The sequence below is a fragment of the Parambassis ranga genome, chromosome 2 (assembly GCF_900634625.1).
Source record: "Parambassis ranga chromosome 2, fParRan2.1, whole genome shotgun sequence".
In the NCBI taxonomy this organism is placed as follows: Eukaryota; Metazoa; Chordata; class Actinopteri; family Ambassidae; genus Parambassis; species Parambassis ranga.
Window position 1 is genome coordinate 44,212,855 of NC_041023.1, and position 15,937 is coordinate 44,228,791.

Consider the following 15,937-nt stretch of genomic DNA (forward strand, 5'->3'; position numbering starts at 1 on the left):
ACAGGCTATAAAATGAAATAATGTCTGACACTGAGCAGAGCTGATAACACTCGTCATGCACAAACAACATAACAGCACGGTATGCAACATCTACATCTGTGAGTGATATTGATGAATGGGTTAATCCAGCGTTGCCTCTGCTTGTCTGTGGCTAAAGTCCAAAACACACCGCATCATTTAACACTGATTTTGGTACATTAGGTCAGGGTTCTGCAGCTACAACCACATGTATACTTAAAAATTCATGCTGTGACTGCTTTAGGTCAGTTTTCATTTTAGCAATACGACAGCTGTGGAAGATGTAACTTCACTAAAACAAAAAAACTACATACAAAGATACAAAAAATAAAGCATAACTACATAATTTGAGTATTGAGTAACAGACAGAATGTGAAAAACGTGTTATAATAGATAGATTGATATAATAATAATAGTTTGATCCTCTAAAATGTTTCTAATATGTCATGCCATTAATAACAAAAAGGGTACAGAAGTAACAATAAGTCATTTTACCACATTGTATAGGTCAGGCATCAGGCTTCTGGATTTAGTTCAGAGGTGTTGTCAGGACCTGAAAAGTCAGAAGAACCGAGTTATTCCCATGACATGCAGGCAGGAACTACAAAATCTAGAAAAATCTACTGTGTGTGTGTTTGTGCGAGATGAACTTGAAGTAAAGTTTTACACACGGCGTCGAGGGAATTTGACTAAAACAAACAAAAGCTGAACACCTGGCAGAATGTGTCAATAATCTGAAACCTGGAAAGAGATGCCAAACATTTTAATACTAATGAGGGGATCAAATTGTCTCTGAGCCATATTTAATGTCAGTCTCACCTCTGTTGGTTCTGATCAGGGTTCCATCCAGCTCAGTGATGATCCTGTCCTCAGCACCCTCAAACTGAAACACACAGTGGTACCTCCTCCAGTCTTCAGCTGATGAAACATTCAGATCAACACTCATCTGGAAGGTTCCATCATGGTTGGGGAGGATCTCTCTGTGCTCCACACCTTCATGAATCTCCTCTCCATCTTTGCTCCAGAACATCAGGGCTCTGTCAGGGTAGAAACCTGTAACATGGCAGCTGACTGCAGAGGAGGGAGTCTTCTGGAGGAGAGACACTGAGGGAGGATCTGAGAGAGAAAAGAAGCACAAGGTGAGGGTGAGGAAATAATAATGAATATAAGGACATGACATCAAACAGGTGATTCTACCTTTTCTGAGTAGGTATTTTCTCCCATATTTCAAATACTCCTTCAATCACTGAGGACAAATTTTGGTGAAAAAAAATTTAATAAAGCGCAATCTATCTTTGTCCTTGTCCCACTTCTGTTTGAAGAATGCAGCCTTTTCTGTGACCTGCCATGTCAGTGTTTTCAGGTCCATTGATAAGACGTCCTCTCCATCATAACCAAACCGCTGATACCCCCTTAACTTATCAGTGTCATTGTCCCATTCACAGCTGGACAGCTCCTGGAAAACATGAACACCTGGAAGAGACAAAACTTCATTAAACCTATCAGTTAATAAATTGATTATTTGATTGACAAACAGAAAACATTGATTAAGTCTGTTAACAATTGGACATTTCACGTGACCAAGATTTGTGTATCCTGTGGTTTTAAACACCTACTGTACCTTCTGTGTGGTGAAAGTGCTGCCTAAATTGATCGAGGTCTCTTTGTGAAACATGGATGACATCCAGGCAGTTCTGATTGTGCCACTCAAGATGCTGAGGTTCTTCCTCCATTAATGTTTTGGTCCAGTCCTGTCTGGGTTCTGCTGTCTTCTTGCTGCTGTCACAGTAGCCTACAGGAACTCCATCAACATTTGAAACAGCCACAAACCTTGGAAAGTTTTGGAGTCCAGAGGATGAAGTGAGGAAATATGTCAGGGAGTGTTTGACTGAAAGACAAAAAGAGACACAAACACAAAACAGCTGTGATCAGATCTAACTATGATCATGTAAAGTCCTCAGGTCGTGGCAGGATAACATGGCAGCTGATAACATGGCAGACAAGAACAGAGCTGTTTCCCATGTCCAGCTGAAAGTTGAAGGAAACATCATCCATCCATCCATCTCTTAGCCTTCATCCTGCAGTGCAGGGTTGCAGGTGCTGCCCCAGGAACAAATATATGACGATAGAGGGGGTATTTCAGGACCTGTGAGGCTGCACTTTGTCTTGTGTGTTAAAAGTGTGAAAGGCTAAAGTCAAGAATTAAACTTACCTGAATGAGTGGTTTGAAATAAAACCAGCAGATAAATTAGCTCCATCGTGCGAGAACCAACGGTAAAAAGAGTTGTGAAGAGAACTGTGCTTTCGCATTTTTGTCGCCTACAGGGATGAGAACTGGACGCAGGCCTGAAGAACTTCAGCGGTGTAGAGGGGTAAACCGACAAGTGACAGACAGCAGAGCAGTTTGATAACATCCCCGTGACCTCAACTGGACATTATTGGACACGATTAAACGATTAAGTGTTGGTGGGTGTAGGATCCACGCAGCCTGTTGGTGCTTTCAGTTCTTTGTTGTGTGAGTTTTCATTCAGACAATCGAGACTCTTGTTAGGTTTGGATGAGCGGAAGTCTTTGACACATGAAGACAATACCCTCTGTGTGGATCCGCTGGACTCTGTAGCACCACACAGATCCCCCACCCGCTGCTGCGTGGTGGAGTCATCACATCACAGATCCACAAGAGGCGGAGTATGGCAGCCAGCCCTGGAACCGAACCCACTAAAACACCTTTTTTTTACGCCGTGACGTTTTCTAATCACAGACACCCTTTGCTGTAAAAGATGCCTTCTGTCCGAGTAATGCAGAGCCAAGCCAGAGTTTTCTGTTTCATTTGTGTCCATGTTATTTGAATCAGTCCTTTCACACACGGCCCTAAAGGCCGTTCCCTCTGTTTTTATAATGCTTTTTATTAATTAACATGGATTGTTGTGACTATTTGTCAAAAATATTTAAACTCTAAAGAAACAAAACCGACCTGCTCTCTCTCCTGCGCTGGTAAACAAACAAACAAACAAACCTTTAGCCCACCCAGGTGCATTCTGGTCCACTGGTGTCCACCTGTCTACGGTACCTATATAACCTTGGTGCCACCTAGTGACGCTAAATCGCAATAATAAATTAAATAAAGTAAACTAATCAATAAACAATAACCCAACATAAAATTGTGAAATTTCCCAGCTTGGGGTGAATGAAGTATAAATAAATAAATTGTTGTTCTCTACATTTTATTGTGTTTACTGAAGTAATTTTATGGTCTTACAAAAATACTGCACGTGTCTTGTGTTTATGCTCTCTACTGCCCTCTAGTGCTGAAACATTACAACGCAACCCAAGACCAGATCCAGGGAGGTTTCTGCATGCATGTTGTATAAAGATGTAAACAAGAGTAAAATGAAGACTTCACTTGTGTTTCTTCTGCTCTGTCACGCTTCATCAGCAGGTAAGAACACACTGCTCATAACCTGGTAGACTGCTGGTTCTCACTGTAAATTCATGCCCTCACTGTTGACAGTTTCAAAGGTGAATGTTTTAATGTATCCAGTGAATGTGTTGTGTTTAAATAAAGTAAGGTGTGTGGTAGATTATTTCTTTGTGGTAATGCTTCTTGGCGATAAATCTGCAGCAGAGAAAAGTATCCGGGTTGAGCCCATGAAATATTTCCCAACATTATAAACGTCATTCGTCCCACAGTCACACACACACACACACACACACTGAGGTATTTCCTCACTGGATCCTCTGGAGTTTCAGCTTTCCCTGAATTCTTCCCGTCGTGTAGCTGTCCTGTGCATTGACTCAGTATTCTGACAGAGGAGGACAATAACTTCAGTGAAGACAGCATTCTCTCTCCACAGCATAAAATCCCATCTCACCCGCATTGCCCCTCATTCACATGTTATATTTGTAAACAGATATAACATAACTCTGGCTTGGCTCTGCTCAGTCAGAAGTAATCCTTCACAGCAAAAAAGAGGTCTGTGATGAACTGGTGAGTGAACTTTAGTGGCTGAAAGAGAAGTGCAGAGATTATTCAATCAAACATTTAAACAATTTCCCCCCGGGGATCAATAAAGTATTTCTGATTCTGATTCTGATTCTGAGAAAACGTCGTATGTTAGTGTTCTCAGGCGGATGACGTGTGATGGGTCTGGCTGCCATACTCCGCCTCTTGTGCAGGAATGTGATGGCTCCACCACGCAGCTGGTGGTTCTGTGGTGGCATTTAGAGTCCAGTAACGCGGGTCCACACAGAGGGTATACCTTCTAAAGAGTTCCGCTCCTCCAAATTTAACAAGAGCCTCGACTGTCTGAATAAAAACTCACACAACAAAGACCTGGAAGCACCAACATGCTGCGTGTACACTCACCGGCACTTTGCCAGAATCGTGTCCAGTTTCACCTCCAGATTAGAATGTAAACAAACAGCTGTAGCTTTGGTTTCCTACACCCCTCACATTCTTCAAGCTTCCGTGTCTTATCCTTATAGGCGATAAAATGATGGAGCTCATTTTTCTGCTGGTTTTATTTCAAACCACTCATTCTGGTAAGTTTTTTTCTGATGCTGTAATCCGATCTCTGATGGTTTAGGTACATGATGTTCTCTCTTTCACTTTTTAAAAAACATCATGGTTTGGGTTCAAAAAGTGTGGGGTGGGTGCCGAATGTAAAATTATCACATACAACTATTTTTCTTGCATTTAGATATATGACAAAGTCTAAATGTAAATGTTAAATGTAAATCAGTGCCCCTCTCCCGGTCCATGTCGCCTTAACTCCTGCCCGAGATGGTCCGGGCAGCAATGAGCGTCCCTCTTTGGGGAATATGCTGGAACACTGGGGAGCCCCAGGAGTGCAGGGGAGCGGGTGCCCAGCTTCCCTGCGCTCTTGGAGCTCCCCAGTGCTCCAGCACATTTCCCCAGAGAGGGACGCTCATTGTACCTGCAGCGCGGAAAGGGTGCTCCCTGGCTGGGCAGCCCGCTCCCGTGCGCCCGTCAATAACAATACTATTTCGTGGCCATGAATTAATATTTCCACGATTTATTTATTTTTTTACCATGTCATCAGAGGGGTTCTGTAGCGTGGCTTCACTTTTAACACAGCTTAAACAATGTTTTATTAATATTTCTTTTCATTGACCTCATTCGTCCCACAGTCAAACACACACTGAGGTATTTCCTCACTGGATCCTCTGGAGTCTCAGCTTTCCCTGAATTCATGGGTGTTGTGGAGGTTAATGGCATTCAGGCAGCTTATTGTGACGCAGACACATTTGGACCAAAACAGGACTGGGGACAATCTGTGGAGGCACACGATCCAAATCAGGTGCACTTCTACCGGAATGAGTGCTACAATAGAAAACCTTATTTCTTTAAAGAAGTTATTTCCACTCTGAAACAACGTTTGAACCAAACTGAAGGTGAGCTGCGTTTATTTTTTCTGTACCATGCATGGAAGCATGTCAACACCTCACAAAGAAAATGTGCTTATATATATATATATATATACTAGAGTTGCACTCTAACCTGCATAGCCTCCAGTGTACTCACTGGTTAAATAAAAAGGGGTACATAAAATACTCAGACATACTCAACATGTACAATGAAACACTGAAAGTGCATCCAACATAGGAAGTGTTTTGTGTCCAATATGTGTAGCAAACTGTGCACATAATTATTTACAGGGGATGTTTTATGTCCTGTGTGCATGTTTTGGAAAACACAGTAATGGAAAATCATAAAGTCATTGCTCTCTCTCTCTCTCTCAGGTGTCCACATTTTACAGTTGATGTCTGGTTGTGAACTGGATGACACCACAGGACAGGTCAGTGGTTTCCTGCAGTATGGTTATGATGGAGAAGACTTCATAACACTGGACCTGAACAATCTGACGTGGATTGCTTCGACACCAAAGGCTGTCATCACCAAACAGAGCTGGGACACAAACAGAGAAAGAATAAACTTTAATGGGAGGTTCCTCACTGAGATGTGTCCTCAGTGGTTGAAGACAATTCTGCAACATGGCGCGAAAACTCTGCTGAGAACAGGTACAGACACAAGTCCCGACAGACAGTTTGTTGTATCTTCCCAGAATTTTCTGTGGCACACATGGAGACATTTTGACATTTTTTCATGACTTATTTAAACATTTAAAGCCTCTGCTGCTCCCTGTCCCTCCACTGTCTCCATCTTCTCTCCTCCCTCCAGATCGTCCCTCAGTGTCTCTCCTCCAGAAGACTCCCTCCTCTGCAGTCAGCTGCCACGCTACAGGTTTCTACCCTGACAGAGCCCTGATGTTCTGGAGCAAAGATGGAGAGGAGATTCATGAAGGTGTGGAGCACGGAGAGATCCTCCCCAACCATGATGGAACCTTCCAGATGACTGTTGATCTGAATGTTTCATCAGTCCCAGAGGAGGACTGGAGGAGGTACCACTGTGTGTTTCAGTTTGTTGGTGCTGAGGACAGGATCATCACTGAGCTGGACAGAGCAGCAATCAGAACCAACAGCAGTAAGTTATTAAAAGAACAGTGAGGTCTGTGAATGAAATTCTGTTGTAGAAACGACTTCTGAATGTTCTGGTTTCAGTTCCTCCCTCAGAGTTTCCTGCTGGTGTCGTCATTGGAGTTGTTGTTGGACTTCTGCTGCTGCTGCTGCTGCTCCTCTGCATGGCTGCACTGCTCCTCTGGAAGAAGAACAAAAATGGTGAATAAATAACAAATCAAATCTGCTGTTTGACTTAAAGAGGCTGATGTTCAGCTATTATTATCAACATTTTAACTTAATGTTTGAGTACTTTTGATGTTTGAGCTGATGATTTTATTCAGATTACAAAGAAGGATCAGTCATAATAATATTATAATGTGACGACTGTAAGAGAAGAAACAATGCAGAGACAAGAATGGATTAGGTTCATGACAGATATTCATGTGAAATATCTTTTCTCTGTTTCAGACTGTCGTCCTCCTTCTGGTAAGTCAAACTTCTATTTTGTTAGTAACAAGCTGCTCATGACTTTTCTGACTGTTTCCTGTGTTTACAGTTTGTTTCTGTTCTTTCAGCTCCCGAGAGCATCGCAGAGCTCTCTGAGACCCTGAATCCACCAACCTGACATCATGTGAGGGTCAAACAGCGACTCAGGATGTTTATCATCACTCCAGTTATAGAACAGCATCTCAGACCAAAGTGAGGACGGGTCTCCTGGCACGTTATAGCTGCAGGTGACTTTAATCACTTAGCATCACGTTTACACAAACATCACTGGAGTTTACACTGTGACCCCCCCCCCAAGCTGGAACAGTCAGACCACCTTTCTGTGTTTCTCATCCCCATCTGTGTATTATGTTTACAGAATATTCTGCAGTATTTTAACTGTACATTATGTCCTTAGTGCTGTCCTCATCCTGTGCACACTGTAAATACTGTAGATCCTGCACTTGCTGCGTATTGACCCTGAATCCACCATCCTGAACATGTGCTGTAAAGAATACAGACGAATTACTAACAACACTCAAATCAAACAGACAGGTTAATGTGAAACACAAGCTGGATGAGATGATCACTTCTAATAACAAATACTTTAAAAGGGTGTTAAAATGATATACACCAGAAACACATGTTATTTATGTTACTGTTACTGTTTGTCAAAGACATGTTTTACATTATCAAAGGATGGAGTTCATCTACTGAGCAGATCACACTCATGTTAAGCTGGTTGGTTGATGTAGTAGAAGTAGAACAGTGTGTTAGCAGCAGAGTATCTGCTCCTTGTTCAGGTGAATGTAATGTCATTATCATTGTTACATTCAAGTGTCAGATGTTTTGCTCTGTATGTATTGTTTTCATTCAATAAAGTCACTTAAACTAGAAAAGACGCCAGATTAAACTGCCGCTTCATGTCCAGATTTATCAGGAATACGTGTCAACAGGAAGCAAAGTCTTTATCATTTTGTCATCGGTGCTACTGAACAATAAATTCAGCTGGATGATAAGTAAAACATACACAATTTATTTACATGTACACTTATACAAAAGAGGACACAAGAGAAGCACAGACACTCAGAAGGAAGCAGCGCCCCCTGCATGCAAACACTGACATGACACATGACATGACACGAGACAGAGATCTGCACAAAAGTGACACCGGGGGAGCACATGTGTCAGAAACATCAGGACACAATATTAAATTTTATATTTCAGATTTATTGTGTTACATGGTCTCATAATTATGATTTATTCAGTAAAGTTTATTGCAGACATATTTATAGAATTAAGTACACTGTAGAAAATGATTAATGACAGCATAACCTCACTGGAGTTCCTTTGGGAGTCTGTGAAGACACATCAACAAATATTATTATTATGTGTGAATATGGATCAGACACAGAATAAAAATGACTGTTCTGGGCTTCATCTGTTCAACAATGAAGTACTCACAGTGTCAGGATCAGAATCTGAAGCTACAAACACAAAACAAACAACAACATAAATATGAAGAACTGATGACCATGTAAACAAATTAAACAATGTGCTTCAGTATTAATGGGGAGAAAACTTACTGCTTGCAGCTCTGAATCCTAAAACACAGAGATTACACTTGTAAAAATGATGAACTGATAATTATGTAAGTAACTATCACAGAGTTCTGTTTTTAATACAATAACTGAATATTTAAGTCAAGCAGCAGATTTGATTATTATTTATTCACCTGTTTTGTTCTTCTTCCAGAGGAGCAGTGCAGTCATGCAGAGCAGCAGCAGTCCAACAACAACTCCAACGACGACACCAGCTATCCTGGTCTCTAAGTATTTTATGACTAGTTCATCTATTTTTACAAAAGCACATCTCAGTTAGGCTGTTTTAAACAACTGCCTTTTTAAACCATGATTTATTGTTTATATGGTACTTTTTGCTTATTCTGTTTTTAAACTTTTTATGTTGCACTTTGAGATTTGTGCCCAAATGTAAAGTGCATTCCAAATAAATATCTGTATTATTATTATTATTATTATTATTATTATTACTAGTTAACAGCAAATCAGTCACTGTTATTGACTTACTTGTCATACTTCCTCCCAGACTGGTGATGATGTCCACCTTCACCCCAGAGAGCTGAAACACACACTCATACTTCTTCCTCTCCTCCTCTGGAACTGATGAGAAATCCATCTCTACACTCATCTGGAAGGTTCCGTCATGGTTGGGGAGGATCTCTCCTTTGTCTACACCTTCATGAATCTCCACTCCATATTTGCTCCAGAACAGTTCAGCTCTGTTTGGGTAGAAACCTGTAGCGTGGCAGCTGACTGCAGAGGAGGGAGTCTTCTGGAGGAGAGACACTGAGGGACGAACTGAGAGAGAGAGAGAAATGGATAAAATGACAAAATAAACTCTTGGTTCTGTGGAGTGGGGACTATCATTTATTTTTCTTGCAATGCAATAGTGTGCATGTTATTAGATGATGTGTGTGTGTGTTGTGATTTTACCTGGGGTCATCAGAGAGCTCCTTGCATACTTTGGAAGTTTCTTGAGCCAATTAATACAAAACCGATTGACGAAATCTGTCCAAAAGTTCTTTTCATTGTCTTTTGATATTATATCGACTGACTCTGGTTTTGAGGTGATCCATGTTTGTGTCTTGAGGTCAAATTCCAGGAAGCTCTCTCCATCATAACCATAGCGGTGAAAACCAGTGACCTCTTCATTCTCCTCAACCCACTCACAGCCAGTTAGTCTTTGTAAGCTGTGGACAGCTGAGAAAGACAAACACATGGGCAGAGACACATACAAAGAATTTACTGTAGTAATTAATGCATCAATGAATCTGATGTAAATGCTCTGTAAGTGTCTTTCTGTTTCATGCTACATACTTTGAGTGTCATTTAAACGCCTCCTCAGATCGAGAAATTCTTCTTTAAACAGTTGCTGGTGCACCAAACACTGTCTGGAAATCCACCCCCAATACTGTGGATCTTCCTGTCTTAGTTTGTCCATCCAGTCCTGTTTGGGTAGTGTTGTCTTGATATTACTGTCACAGTAACCTATCTGCACATTATTGATCTGTATGACAACCATGACCTCTGGAAGGTTTGTGACTCCAGAGGATGCAGTGAAAAGAAACATCATGGTCTGTCCCACTGTAGGATAAACAGGAAAGTGTTTGTTTAAAGTTAAAGGACTACATGTTTTTTTCTCCTTAAAGGTAAATATGTTGTCTTACTTGTAGATGAAACATGACATGAGAGGAGCAATAAAAGAAGCTTCATCTTGTACAGATGTTTAACCCTGTCTGTGGTTGTTGTTGCTTCCTTCTTTTTACAGACTCTGGCTCTACTGCCTGCGTGTGTCAGCCTGCTGAAGTTAAAACAAACAGCGTCATCTGTGAAACATGAAACATGAGAAGGCCGGTTTACTGGAAGAAGATGAAAAGATATCAGATTTTCTGATTCTGTTTGTTGTTGTTTGTTTCACAATACCTAAACACATCAAATAAGATTTTTAATGGTACACAGAATGTATTTGTTTTTTTTGGACAGTCTCTGTGAACTTTCCCTGCTTATGTTTTGTATTTACTGCAGAGTAAAACATCTGACACAGTAACATACTGTAAGTCACTTAAACTAGAAAAGACGGCAGATTAAACTGCCGCTTCATGTCCAGATTTATCAGGAATACGTGTCAACAGGAAGCAAAGTCTTTATCATTTTGTCATCGGTGCTACTGAACAATAAATTCAGCTGGATGATAAGTAAAACATACACAATTTATTTACATGTACACTTATACAAAAGAGGACACAAGAGAAGCACAGACACAAGCAGCACCCCCTGCATGCAAACACTGACATGACACGAGATAGAGACAGAGATCTGCACAAAAGTGACACCCAGGGAGCACATGTGTCAGAAACATCAGGACACAACATTAAAAGTGCAGATTTATTGTGTTACATGGTCTCATAATTATGATTTATTCAGCAGAGGTGATATATTACAGAATCAAGTACAGTGTAGAAAATTATTGATGACAGCATGACATCACTGGAGTTCCATTGGGAGTCTGTAAAGACACATTAACAAATGGTATAATATATAATATGTTGAATGTGTGAAGAGTGATATAGACATTACTGTTTAACAATGAAGTACTCACAGTGTCAGAATCAGATTTATTCTAAAGATCAGGAAGATTCTGAAGCTACAAAAAAATAAAATAAAATTAAAGCTGCAAGCAGCATTGCAGGCCCTCACGCACCTTGCGATCCGTGGGGCTATCGCTGTCTTCTCTCCTATGCTCTTGTCTCCTCTCATTTGCAGAGATGTACAACAAACACATGTTTACAACCAAACTTTCCTGCTACCAGTAGGTGGCGCTATGACCGTATCATCCTATTAGCATATATATCTGTTCAGACTCGGGTCCATAGCAGTAGTGTAAGATTTTGTACACATTGCATGAAGTATATGGGTAGTACTGCATAAAATACAGCGAGTTCCTTAGTAATGGTGAATGGTCAACTTTGAGGCCACGCCCCCGCCACACCGTAATACTTTTGAAAGAGTGTTGGAATGCGTCTATTCCCTATGGTGTCCCAAGTGGACACAGTGAGTTTCAGCTCAATTGGATGAAGTATGCGAGGTGTGAAAAGTTTTGTAGCAGGGTCACAAATAGGCAAAAAAGGGCCACAAAAGTCAAAATGGCGGACTTCCTGTTGGGGTTGGAGGGGGGGTCCAAGAGACTTTTTTGTGCACCTGGAGGTGATACATATGTGTGCCAATTTTAATGCTGCTGTGTCAAACTGGCCAGAGGGGCTACGTGTTAGGGCAACAAATATAGTGAGTTCCTTTGTAATGGCGATTGGTCAACTTTGAGGCCACGCCCCGGCCACACCGTAAGACTTTTGAAAGAGCTTTGGAATGCGTCTATTCCCTATGGTGTCCTGAGTGGACACAGTGAGTTTCAGCTCAATCGGATGAAGTATGCGAGGCATGAAAAGTTTTGTAGCAGGGTCACACATCGCCATAAATGGCCGCAAACTTTAAAACTTTAATAATCCTAAGGGTTTCAATAGGGCTCTTGCACCATTCGGTGCTCAGGCCCTAATAATTGAAGACAAGAAAGAACTGATGACCATGTAAACAAATAAAACAATGTGCTTCAGTATTAATGGGGAGAAAACTTACTGCTTGCAGCTCTGAATCCTAAAATACAGAGATTACACTTGTAAAAATGATGAACTGATAATTATGTAAGTGCATCACAGATTCCATAATAGCTGAACATCAGCCTCTTTAAGTCAAACAGCAGATTTGATTATTATTTATTCACCATTTTTGTTCTTCTTCCAGAGGAGCAGTGCAGCCATGCAGAGCAGCAGCAGCAGTAGCAGAAGTCCAACAACAACTCCAATGACGACACCAGCAGGAAACTCTGAGGGAGGAACGGAAACCAGAACATTCAGAAGTTGTTTCTACAACAGAATTCATTCACAGACCTCACTGTTCTTTTAATAACTTACTGTTGTTGGTCCTGATCGCTGCTTTGTCCAGGTCCGTGATGATCCTGTTCTTGTCTTCAAACTGAAACACGCAGTGGTACCTCCTCCAGTCCTCCTCTGGGACTGATGAAACATTCAGATCAACAGTCATCTGGAAGGTTCCATCATGGTTGTTGAGGATCTCTCCGTGCTTGATGTTGACATTGACCAACATGTTTTCTTAAACTGTTTAAAACACGTTGTCTGAGCTGCATTCATCCAGTGCATTCGAGTTTTATCAGATTACCATCAGTCCACCAGAGTCTCAGCGAGTTTAACAACCTCTAACCCAGAACAGAAGATTGAGAGAGACAGAATTAACCTGAAACACAGATGAAGAGTTGATGATGAGCAGTTCATGAAAGGCTCCAAATGTGTGTCATGGATCCACAAATGAGTCAAAAATAAATTGTTTATGATGTTTCTGTTTTGCTTTGTATTAAAGTAAGTTAAATGTTGCTCGACATACCTGATTCTTTTGCTGAATACCCATATGCAGACAGCCAGCAAAACCAGGAGAACGAGCACAACTCACTGCCAACAACATCATGGCTGCTTGAAGAAGAAACTGGAACCAAAACAAAACATCAGTCTTAACTCATCATAACAAAAGCTGTGTGGAAAGAGTTCAGAAGATGTTGATTCATTTTTTAGTATTCGTCCTGTAGGTTTTATGGAATAAGATATAAAATATTCATGTTATGAGACTGCAGTGCTCACTGTGCACCTGCTGAAAATATAATAACTGTCCTGCAGATATCATGGAGCTAGTCCATGTAGAGCCTTGTTTAATATGAGGGAAAACCACATGTCCTGATCATAACAACTCTGAGGTTCCTCACAGTCATACTGGAGGCCAAAGTAATGCTGTCCAGAGAAAGAACGTTTTCAGATAGGTCTGAGATGTCTAGGGCCAAAAACAATGACCTCTGTTTTGTCCTTTATGTCTTTAAGACATGCCTGTAGTCTGACTAACGACTCTGCTTTTTCAGAGTTTATGGACAAGCTGGGTATCATCAGCATAACAATAAAGGTTTATGCCCTGCTTCTGAATGATATTTCCTAGGGGGAGCATGTAGAGTGTAGACAGGATCAACCCTTGTAAGGAGGAGACGTGGAATCTGTCAGATAAATATGATTTAAATCAACCTAGTGCTGTTCCTGTAATCCTAATCTCATGTTCTAATCTGGCTAGTAGAACACGTACAGAGGCAAGTCCATGGTCTGATGCCATGCGGTGATAAACAAGCACAAAACAAAAATACTTTAGTCTGAAGTAGAGAAGATTGAAGCAAGGCGCCTGGACTTGTAGAGTTTTCTTGAAGACGTTTCGCTGCTCATCCAAGCAGCTTCATCAGTTCTAACTGTTTGGTGGGGAAACATGGTTTATATGTGGTTGCAGACCTCAGTGTGTGGGTCTGGGTAAAACTTACAAACAATAGCACTAAATGTTTCCATAGTTACCTGTGGTGATCTGGCTGACTGGGCCAGGTGTGTCTAACGACTGGCTGTTAGACTACCAGAAGGGGACTGGTTGACAGCCCTTTGTTCTTGCTGTGAACATATGACTTGGAGTGAAACTTACTGGGACTTGAAGCACTGCATTGTATGTGGTAGAAAGATGATGTCTGAGTCCACCACCTGTGTTAAGGGAAGGTTCTTCCAGCTTAACATAGATGCATCATTGACTCCTCCTTAAAAGCATCTTTCCTCTCTGTCTAGGATGTGGACATTGTTGTCCATATTATGGTTGGGGAGGATCTCTCCGTGCTTCACACCTTCATGAATCTCCTCTCCATCTTTGCTCCAGAACATCAGGGCTCTGTCAGGGTAGAAACCTGTAGCGTGGCAGCTGACTGCAGAGGAGGGAGTCTTCTGGAGGAGAGACACCGAGGGGGGATCTGCACAGACAGTTTGTGTCATTACTAGAACAGGATGCTGTGTATTTTAATAAGGACAAGCATGTGACCTTTTCTAAGCATAGACCTCCCCCAATAGGTCAGATACAGCTTGAGCCACGTTGGGCAGATCATTGACAGCATGTTCTTCCAGAACCTGTTGCTGGCTTTCTTTGTGTTCCAGTCCTGCTTGGTGGGTTCCGCCTGTGGGTTTGAGGTGATCCACGTCTCTGTGTTCATATCAAATTCAATGACGTCTTCGCCATTATAACCGAACCGTCTAAAACAATCAACCTCTTCAGTTTCATCATCCAAATCACAGCCCATAATCTGCAGGATGATGTGAACACCTGAGAGACAGAGTGTGAGAACTCAGCAGTACTCAGATCCTAATGATCACACACACAGGATTTATCCTCTGGTGACCAGGACACTCAGGACAATAATCTACCATTCCTAGTACACACAGAGCTGATCCTGTTACAGGAATGCTAATAGATGCTCTTTTGTATCTCATCATAAACCAGTCATTTTGATCTGATCTGTAGATAAACAAACCGTCTGTTTGGTTTGAGGCCTGCTTGAAACTCTCAGTTTCATCCTTGAAGAGCTGCTTGTAGTGTAAACAGTCCTGGACGTGTCTTTCCCATCGCTGCGGATCATCCTCCATGAACTCTCTTGCCCAGTCTTGTCTGGGTTCTGCTGTTTTCATACTGCTGTCAAAATATCCCATCATGACTCCCTCCACAGTCTCCATCGCTATGTAATCTGGGACGTTTGTGGCGCCAGAGGACAGGGCGAGACAAAACTTAAAAGATTGTTTCTCTGCAAGACAAAAAGGCTGATTACATCATTATGAAAACAACATTTAGTTTAATCTCAGTCCCTCTCTGCCTCAGTTTCATGTTAGCACACTTGGAGTTGCTCCCTGTCTTTGGACTCATACTGCACTTCTTCTCTTAATCTGCATGATTAGATTGCATGATTAATTACTATGCTTATGTTGATCGTTACATGAATTCTGTGCGTCTGGTTAGTAACAGCCTTACCTGCAGATGCAGCACAGCAGAGAACAAACAGCACAGTGAGATTCTTCATCTTGTTTTGACGGCCGGTCGCAACAAATTTTGACCCTGACTTCCTCCTGAGTTTGACGTCTGCTGTTCTAACATGAATGTCACTGACGTCAAAGGGAACATGCACGTTTTCATCCTGTGTGTGTGTGTGCAGTGACAATGACAGGTGTGTTCATGTCATCCCCCTGAATGACCCCTGAATCCCAATCCCTGAGTCCTAAGCTGCAAGCAGCGATGACGGGCCCTCGCACTCCTTGCAATCCTTGTTGTGTTGCAGATTTTTGTATCACACAGTGACCAAAATTTACAAAACATGTTTCAGAAATAGTTAATGAAAAGTTGCTGTATTTGTTTTAAAGCATAAAATAAATCTCACATCAATTCATGTAAATATATAAGTAGGTGTATGTAATTTT

General features: G+C 41.5%; 3 protein-coding genes and 1 pseudogene across 4 annotated transcripts; 1 reads left to right on the plus strand and 3 right to left on the minus strand.

Moving 5' to 3' along the window:
* Positions 1 to 365: 365 nt before the first annotated feature.
* Positions 366 to 4,532, minus strand: LOC114449509 (major histocompatibility complex class I-related gene protein-like; annotated as a pseudogene).
* LOC114449423 (major histocompatibility complex class I-related gene protein-like) lies at positions 3,340 to 7,883 on the plus strand. Of its 2 annotated transcripts, none has more exons than XM_028427092.1 (7): positions 3,340 to 3,457; positions 5,170 to 5,433; positions 5,782 to 6,060; positions 6,221 to 6,523; positions 6,601 to 6,717; positions 6,967 to 6,984; positions 7,074 to 7,883. In XM_028427092.1, exons 1-7 carry the CDS (start codon positions 3,379 to 3,381, stop codon positions 7,121 to 7,123), a joined length of 1,110 nt encoding a protein of 369 aa, XP_028282893.1. In that variant the 5' UTR covers positions 3,340 to 3,378; the 3' UTR covers positions 7,124 to 7,883. The 2 variants fall into 2 exon arrangements, with proteins under 2 accessions (XP_028282893.1, XP_028282902.1); XM_028427101.1 differs by lacking the exon at positions 3,340 to 3,457 and adding an exon at positions 4,229 to 4,560.
* A 667-nt stretch (positions 7,884 to 8,550) lies between these two features.
* On the minus strand, positions 8,551 to 10,086 carry LOC114445025 (major histocompatibility complex class I-related gene protein-like). The gene is made up of 5 exons (XM_028419959.1): positions 9,882 to 10,086; positions 9,498 to 9,764; positions 9,072 to 9,362; positions 8,720 to 8,836; positions 8,551 to 8,588 (listed from the first exon to the last, which is right to left on the minus strand). Exons 1-5 carry the CDS (start codon positions 10,084 to 10,086, stop codon positions 8,551 to 8,553), a joined length of 918 nt encoding a protein of 305 aa, XP_028275760.1.
* Positions 10,087 to 11,163: 1,077 nt separating this feature from the next.
* On the minus strand, positions 11,164 to 15,260 carry LOC114449774 (BOLA class I histocompatibility antigen, alpha chain BL3-7-like). The gene is made up of 7 exons (XM_028427611.1): positions 15,004 to 15,260; positions 14,517 to 14,795; positions 14,301 to 14,448; positions 12,530 to 12,681; positions 12,340 to 12,441; positions 12,195 to 12,212; positions 11,164 to 11,208 (listed from the first exon to the last, which is right to left on the minus strand). Exons 1-7 carry the CDS (start codon positions 15,200 to 15,202, stop codon positions 11,192 to 11,194), a joined length of 915 nt encoding a protein of 304 aa, XP_028283412.1. The 5' UTR covers positions 15,203 to 15,260; the 3' UTR covers positions 11,164 to 11,191.
* Positions 15,261 to 15,937: the final 677 nt, after the last annotated feature.

Coding starts and splice junctions, on each gene's coding strand:
- LOC114449423 (XM_028427092.1), top strand. CDS start 3,379: ATGTTGTATAAAGATGTAAACAAGAGTAAAATGAAGACTTCACTTGTG. Junction 6,061..6,220: donor GAAAACTCTGCTGAGAACAG/GTACAGACACAA, acceptor TCCTCCCTCCAG/ATCGTCCCTCAGTGTCTCTC. Junction 6,524..6,600: donor AGCAATCAGAACCAACAGCA/GTAAGTTATTAA, acceptor TTCTGGTTTCAG/TTCCTCCCTCAGAGTTTCCT.
- LOC114445025 (XM_028419959.1), bottom strand. CDS start 10,086: ATGGTTGTCATACAGATCAATAATGTGCAGATAGGTTACTGTGACAGT. Junction 9,363..9,497: donor GAGCTCTCTGATGACCCCAG/GTAAAATCACAA, acceptor TCTCTCTCTCAG/TTCGTCCCTCAGTGTCTCTC. Junction 8,589..8,719: donor CTGGAAGAAGAACAAAACAG/GTGAATAAATAA, acceptor TCTGTGTTTTAG/GATTCAGAGCTGCAAGCAGT.
- LOC114449774 (XM_028427611.1), bottom strand. CDS start 15,202: ATGGAGACTGTGGAGGGAGTCATGATGGGATATTTTGACAGCAGTATG. Junction 14,796..15,003: donor GGCCTCAAACCAAACAGACG/GTTTGTTTATCT, acceptor TCTGTCTCTCAG/GTGTTCACATCATCCTGCAG. Junction 14,449..14,516: donor GAGGTCTATGCTTAGAAAAG/GTCACATGCTTG, acceptor CTGTCTGTGCAG/ATCCCCCCTCGGTGTCTCTC.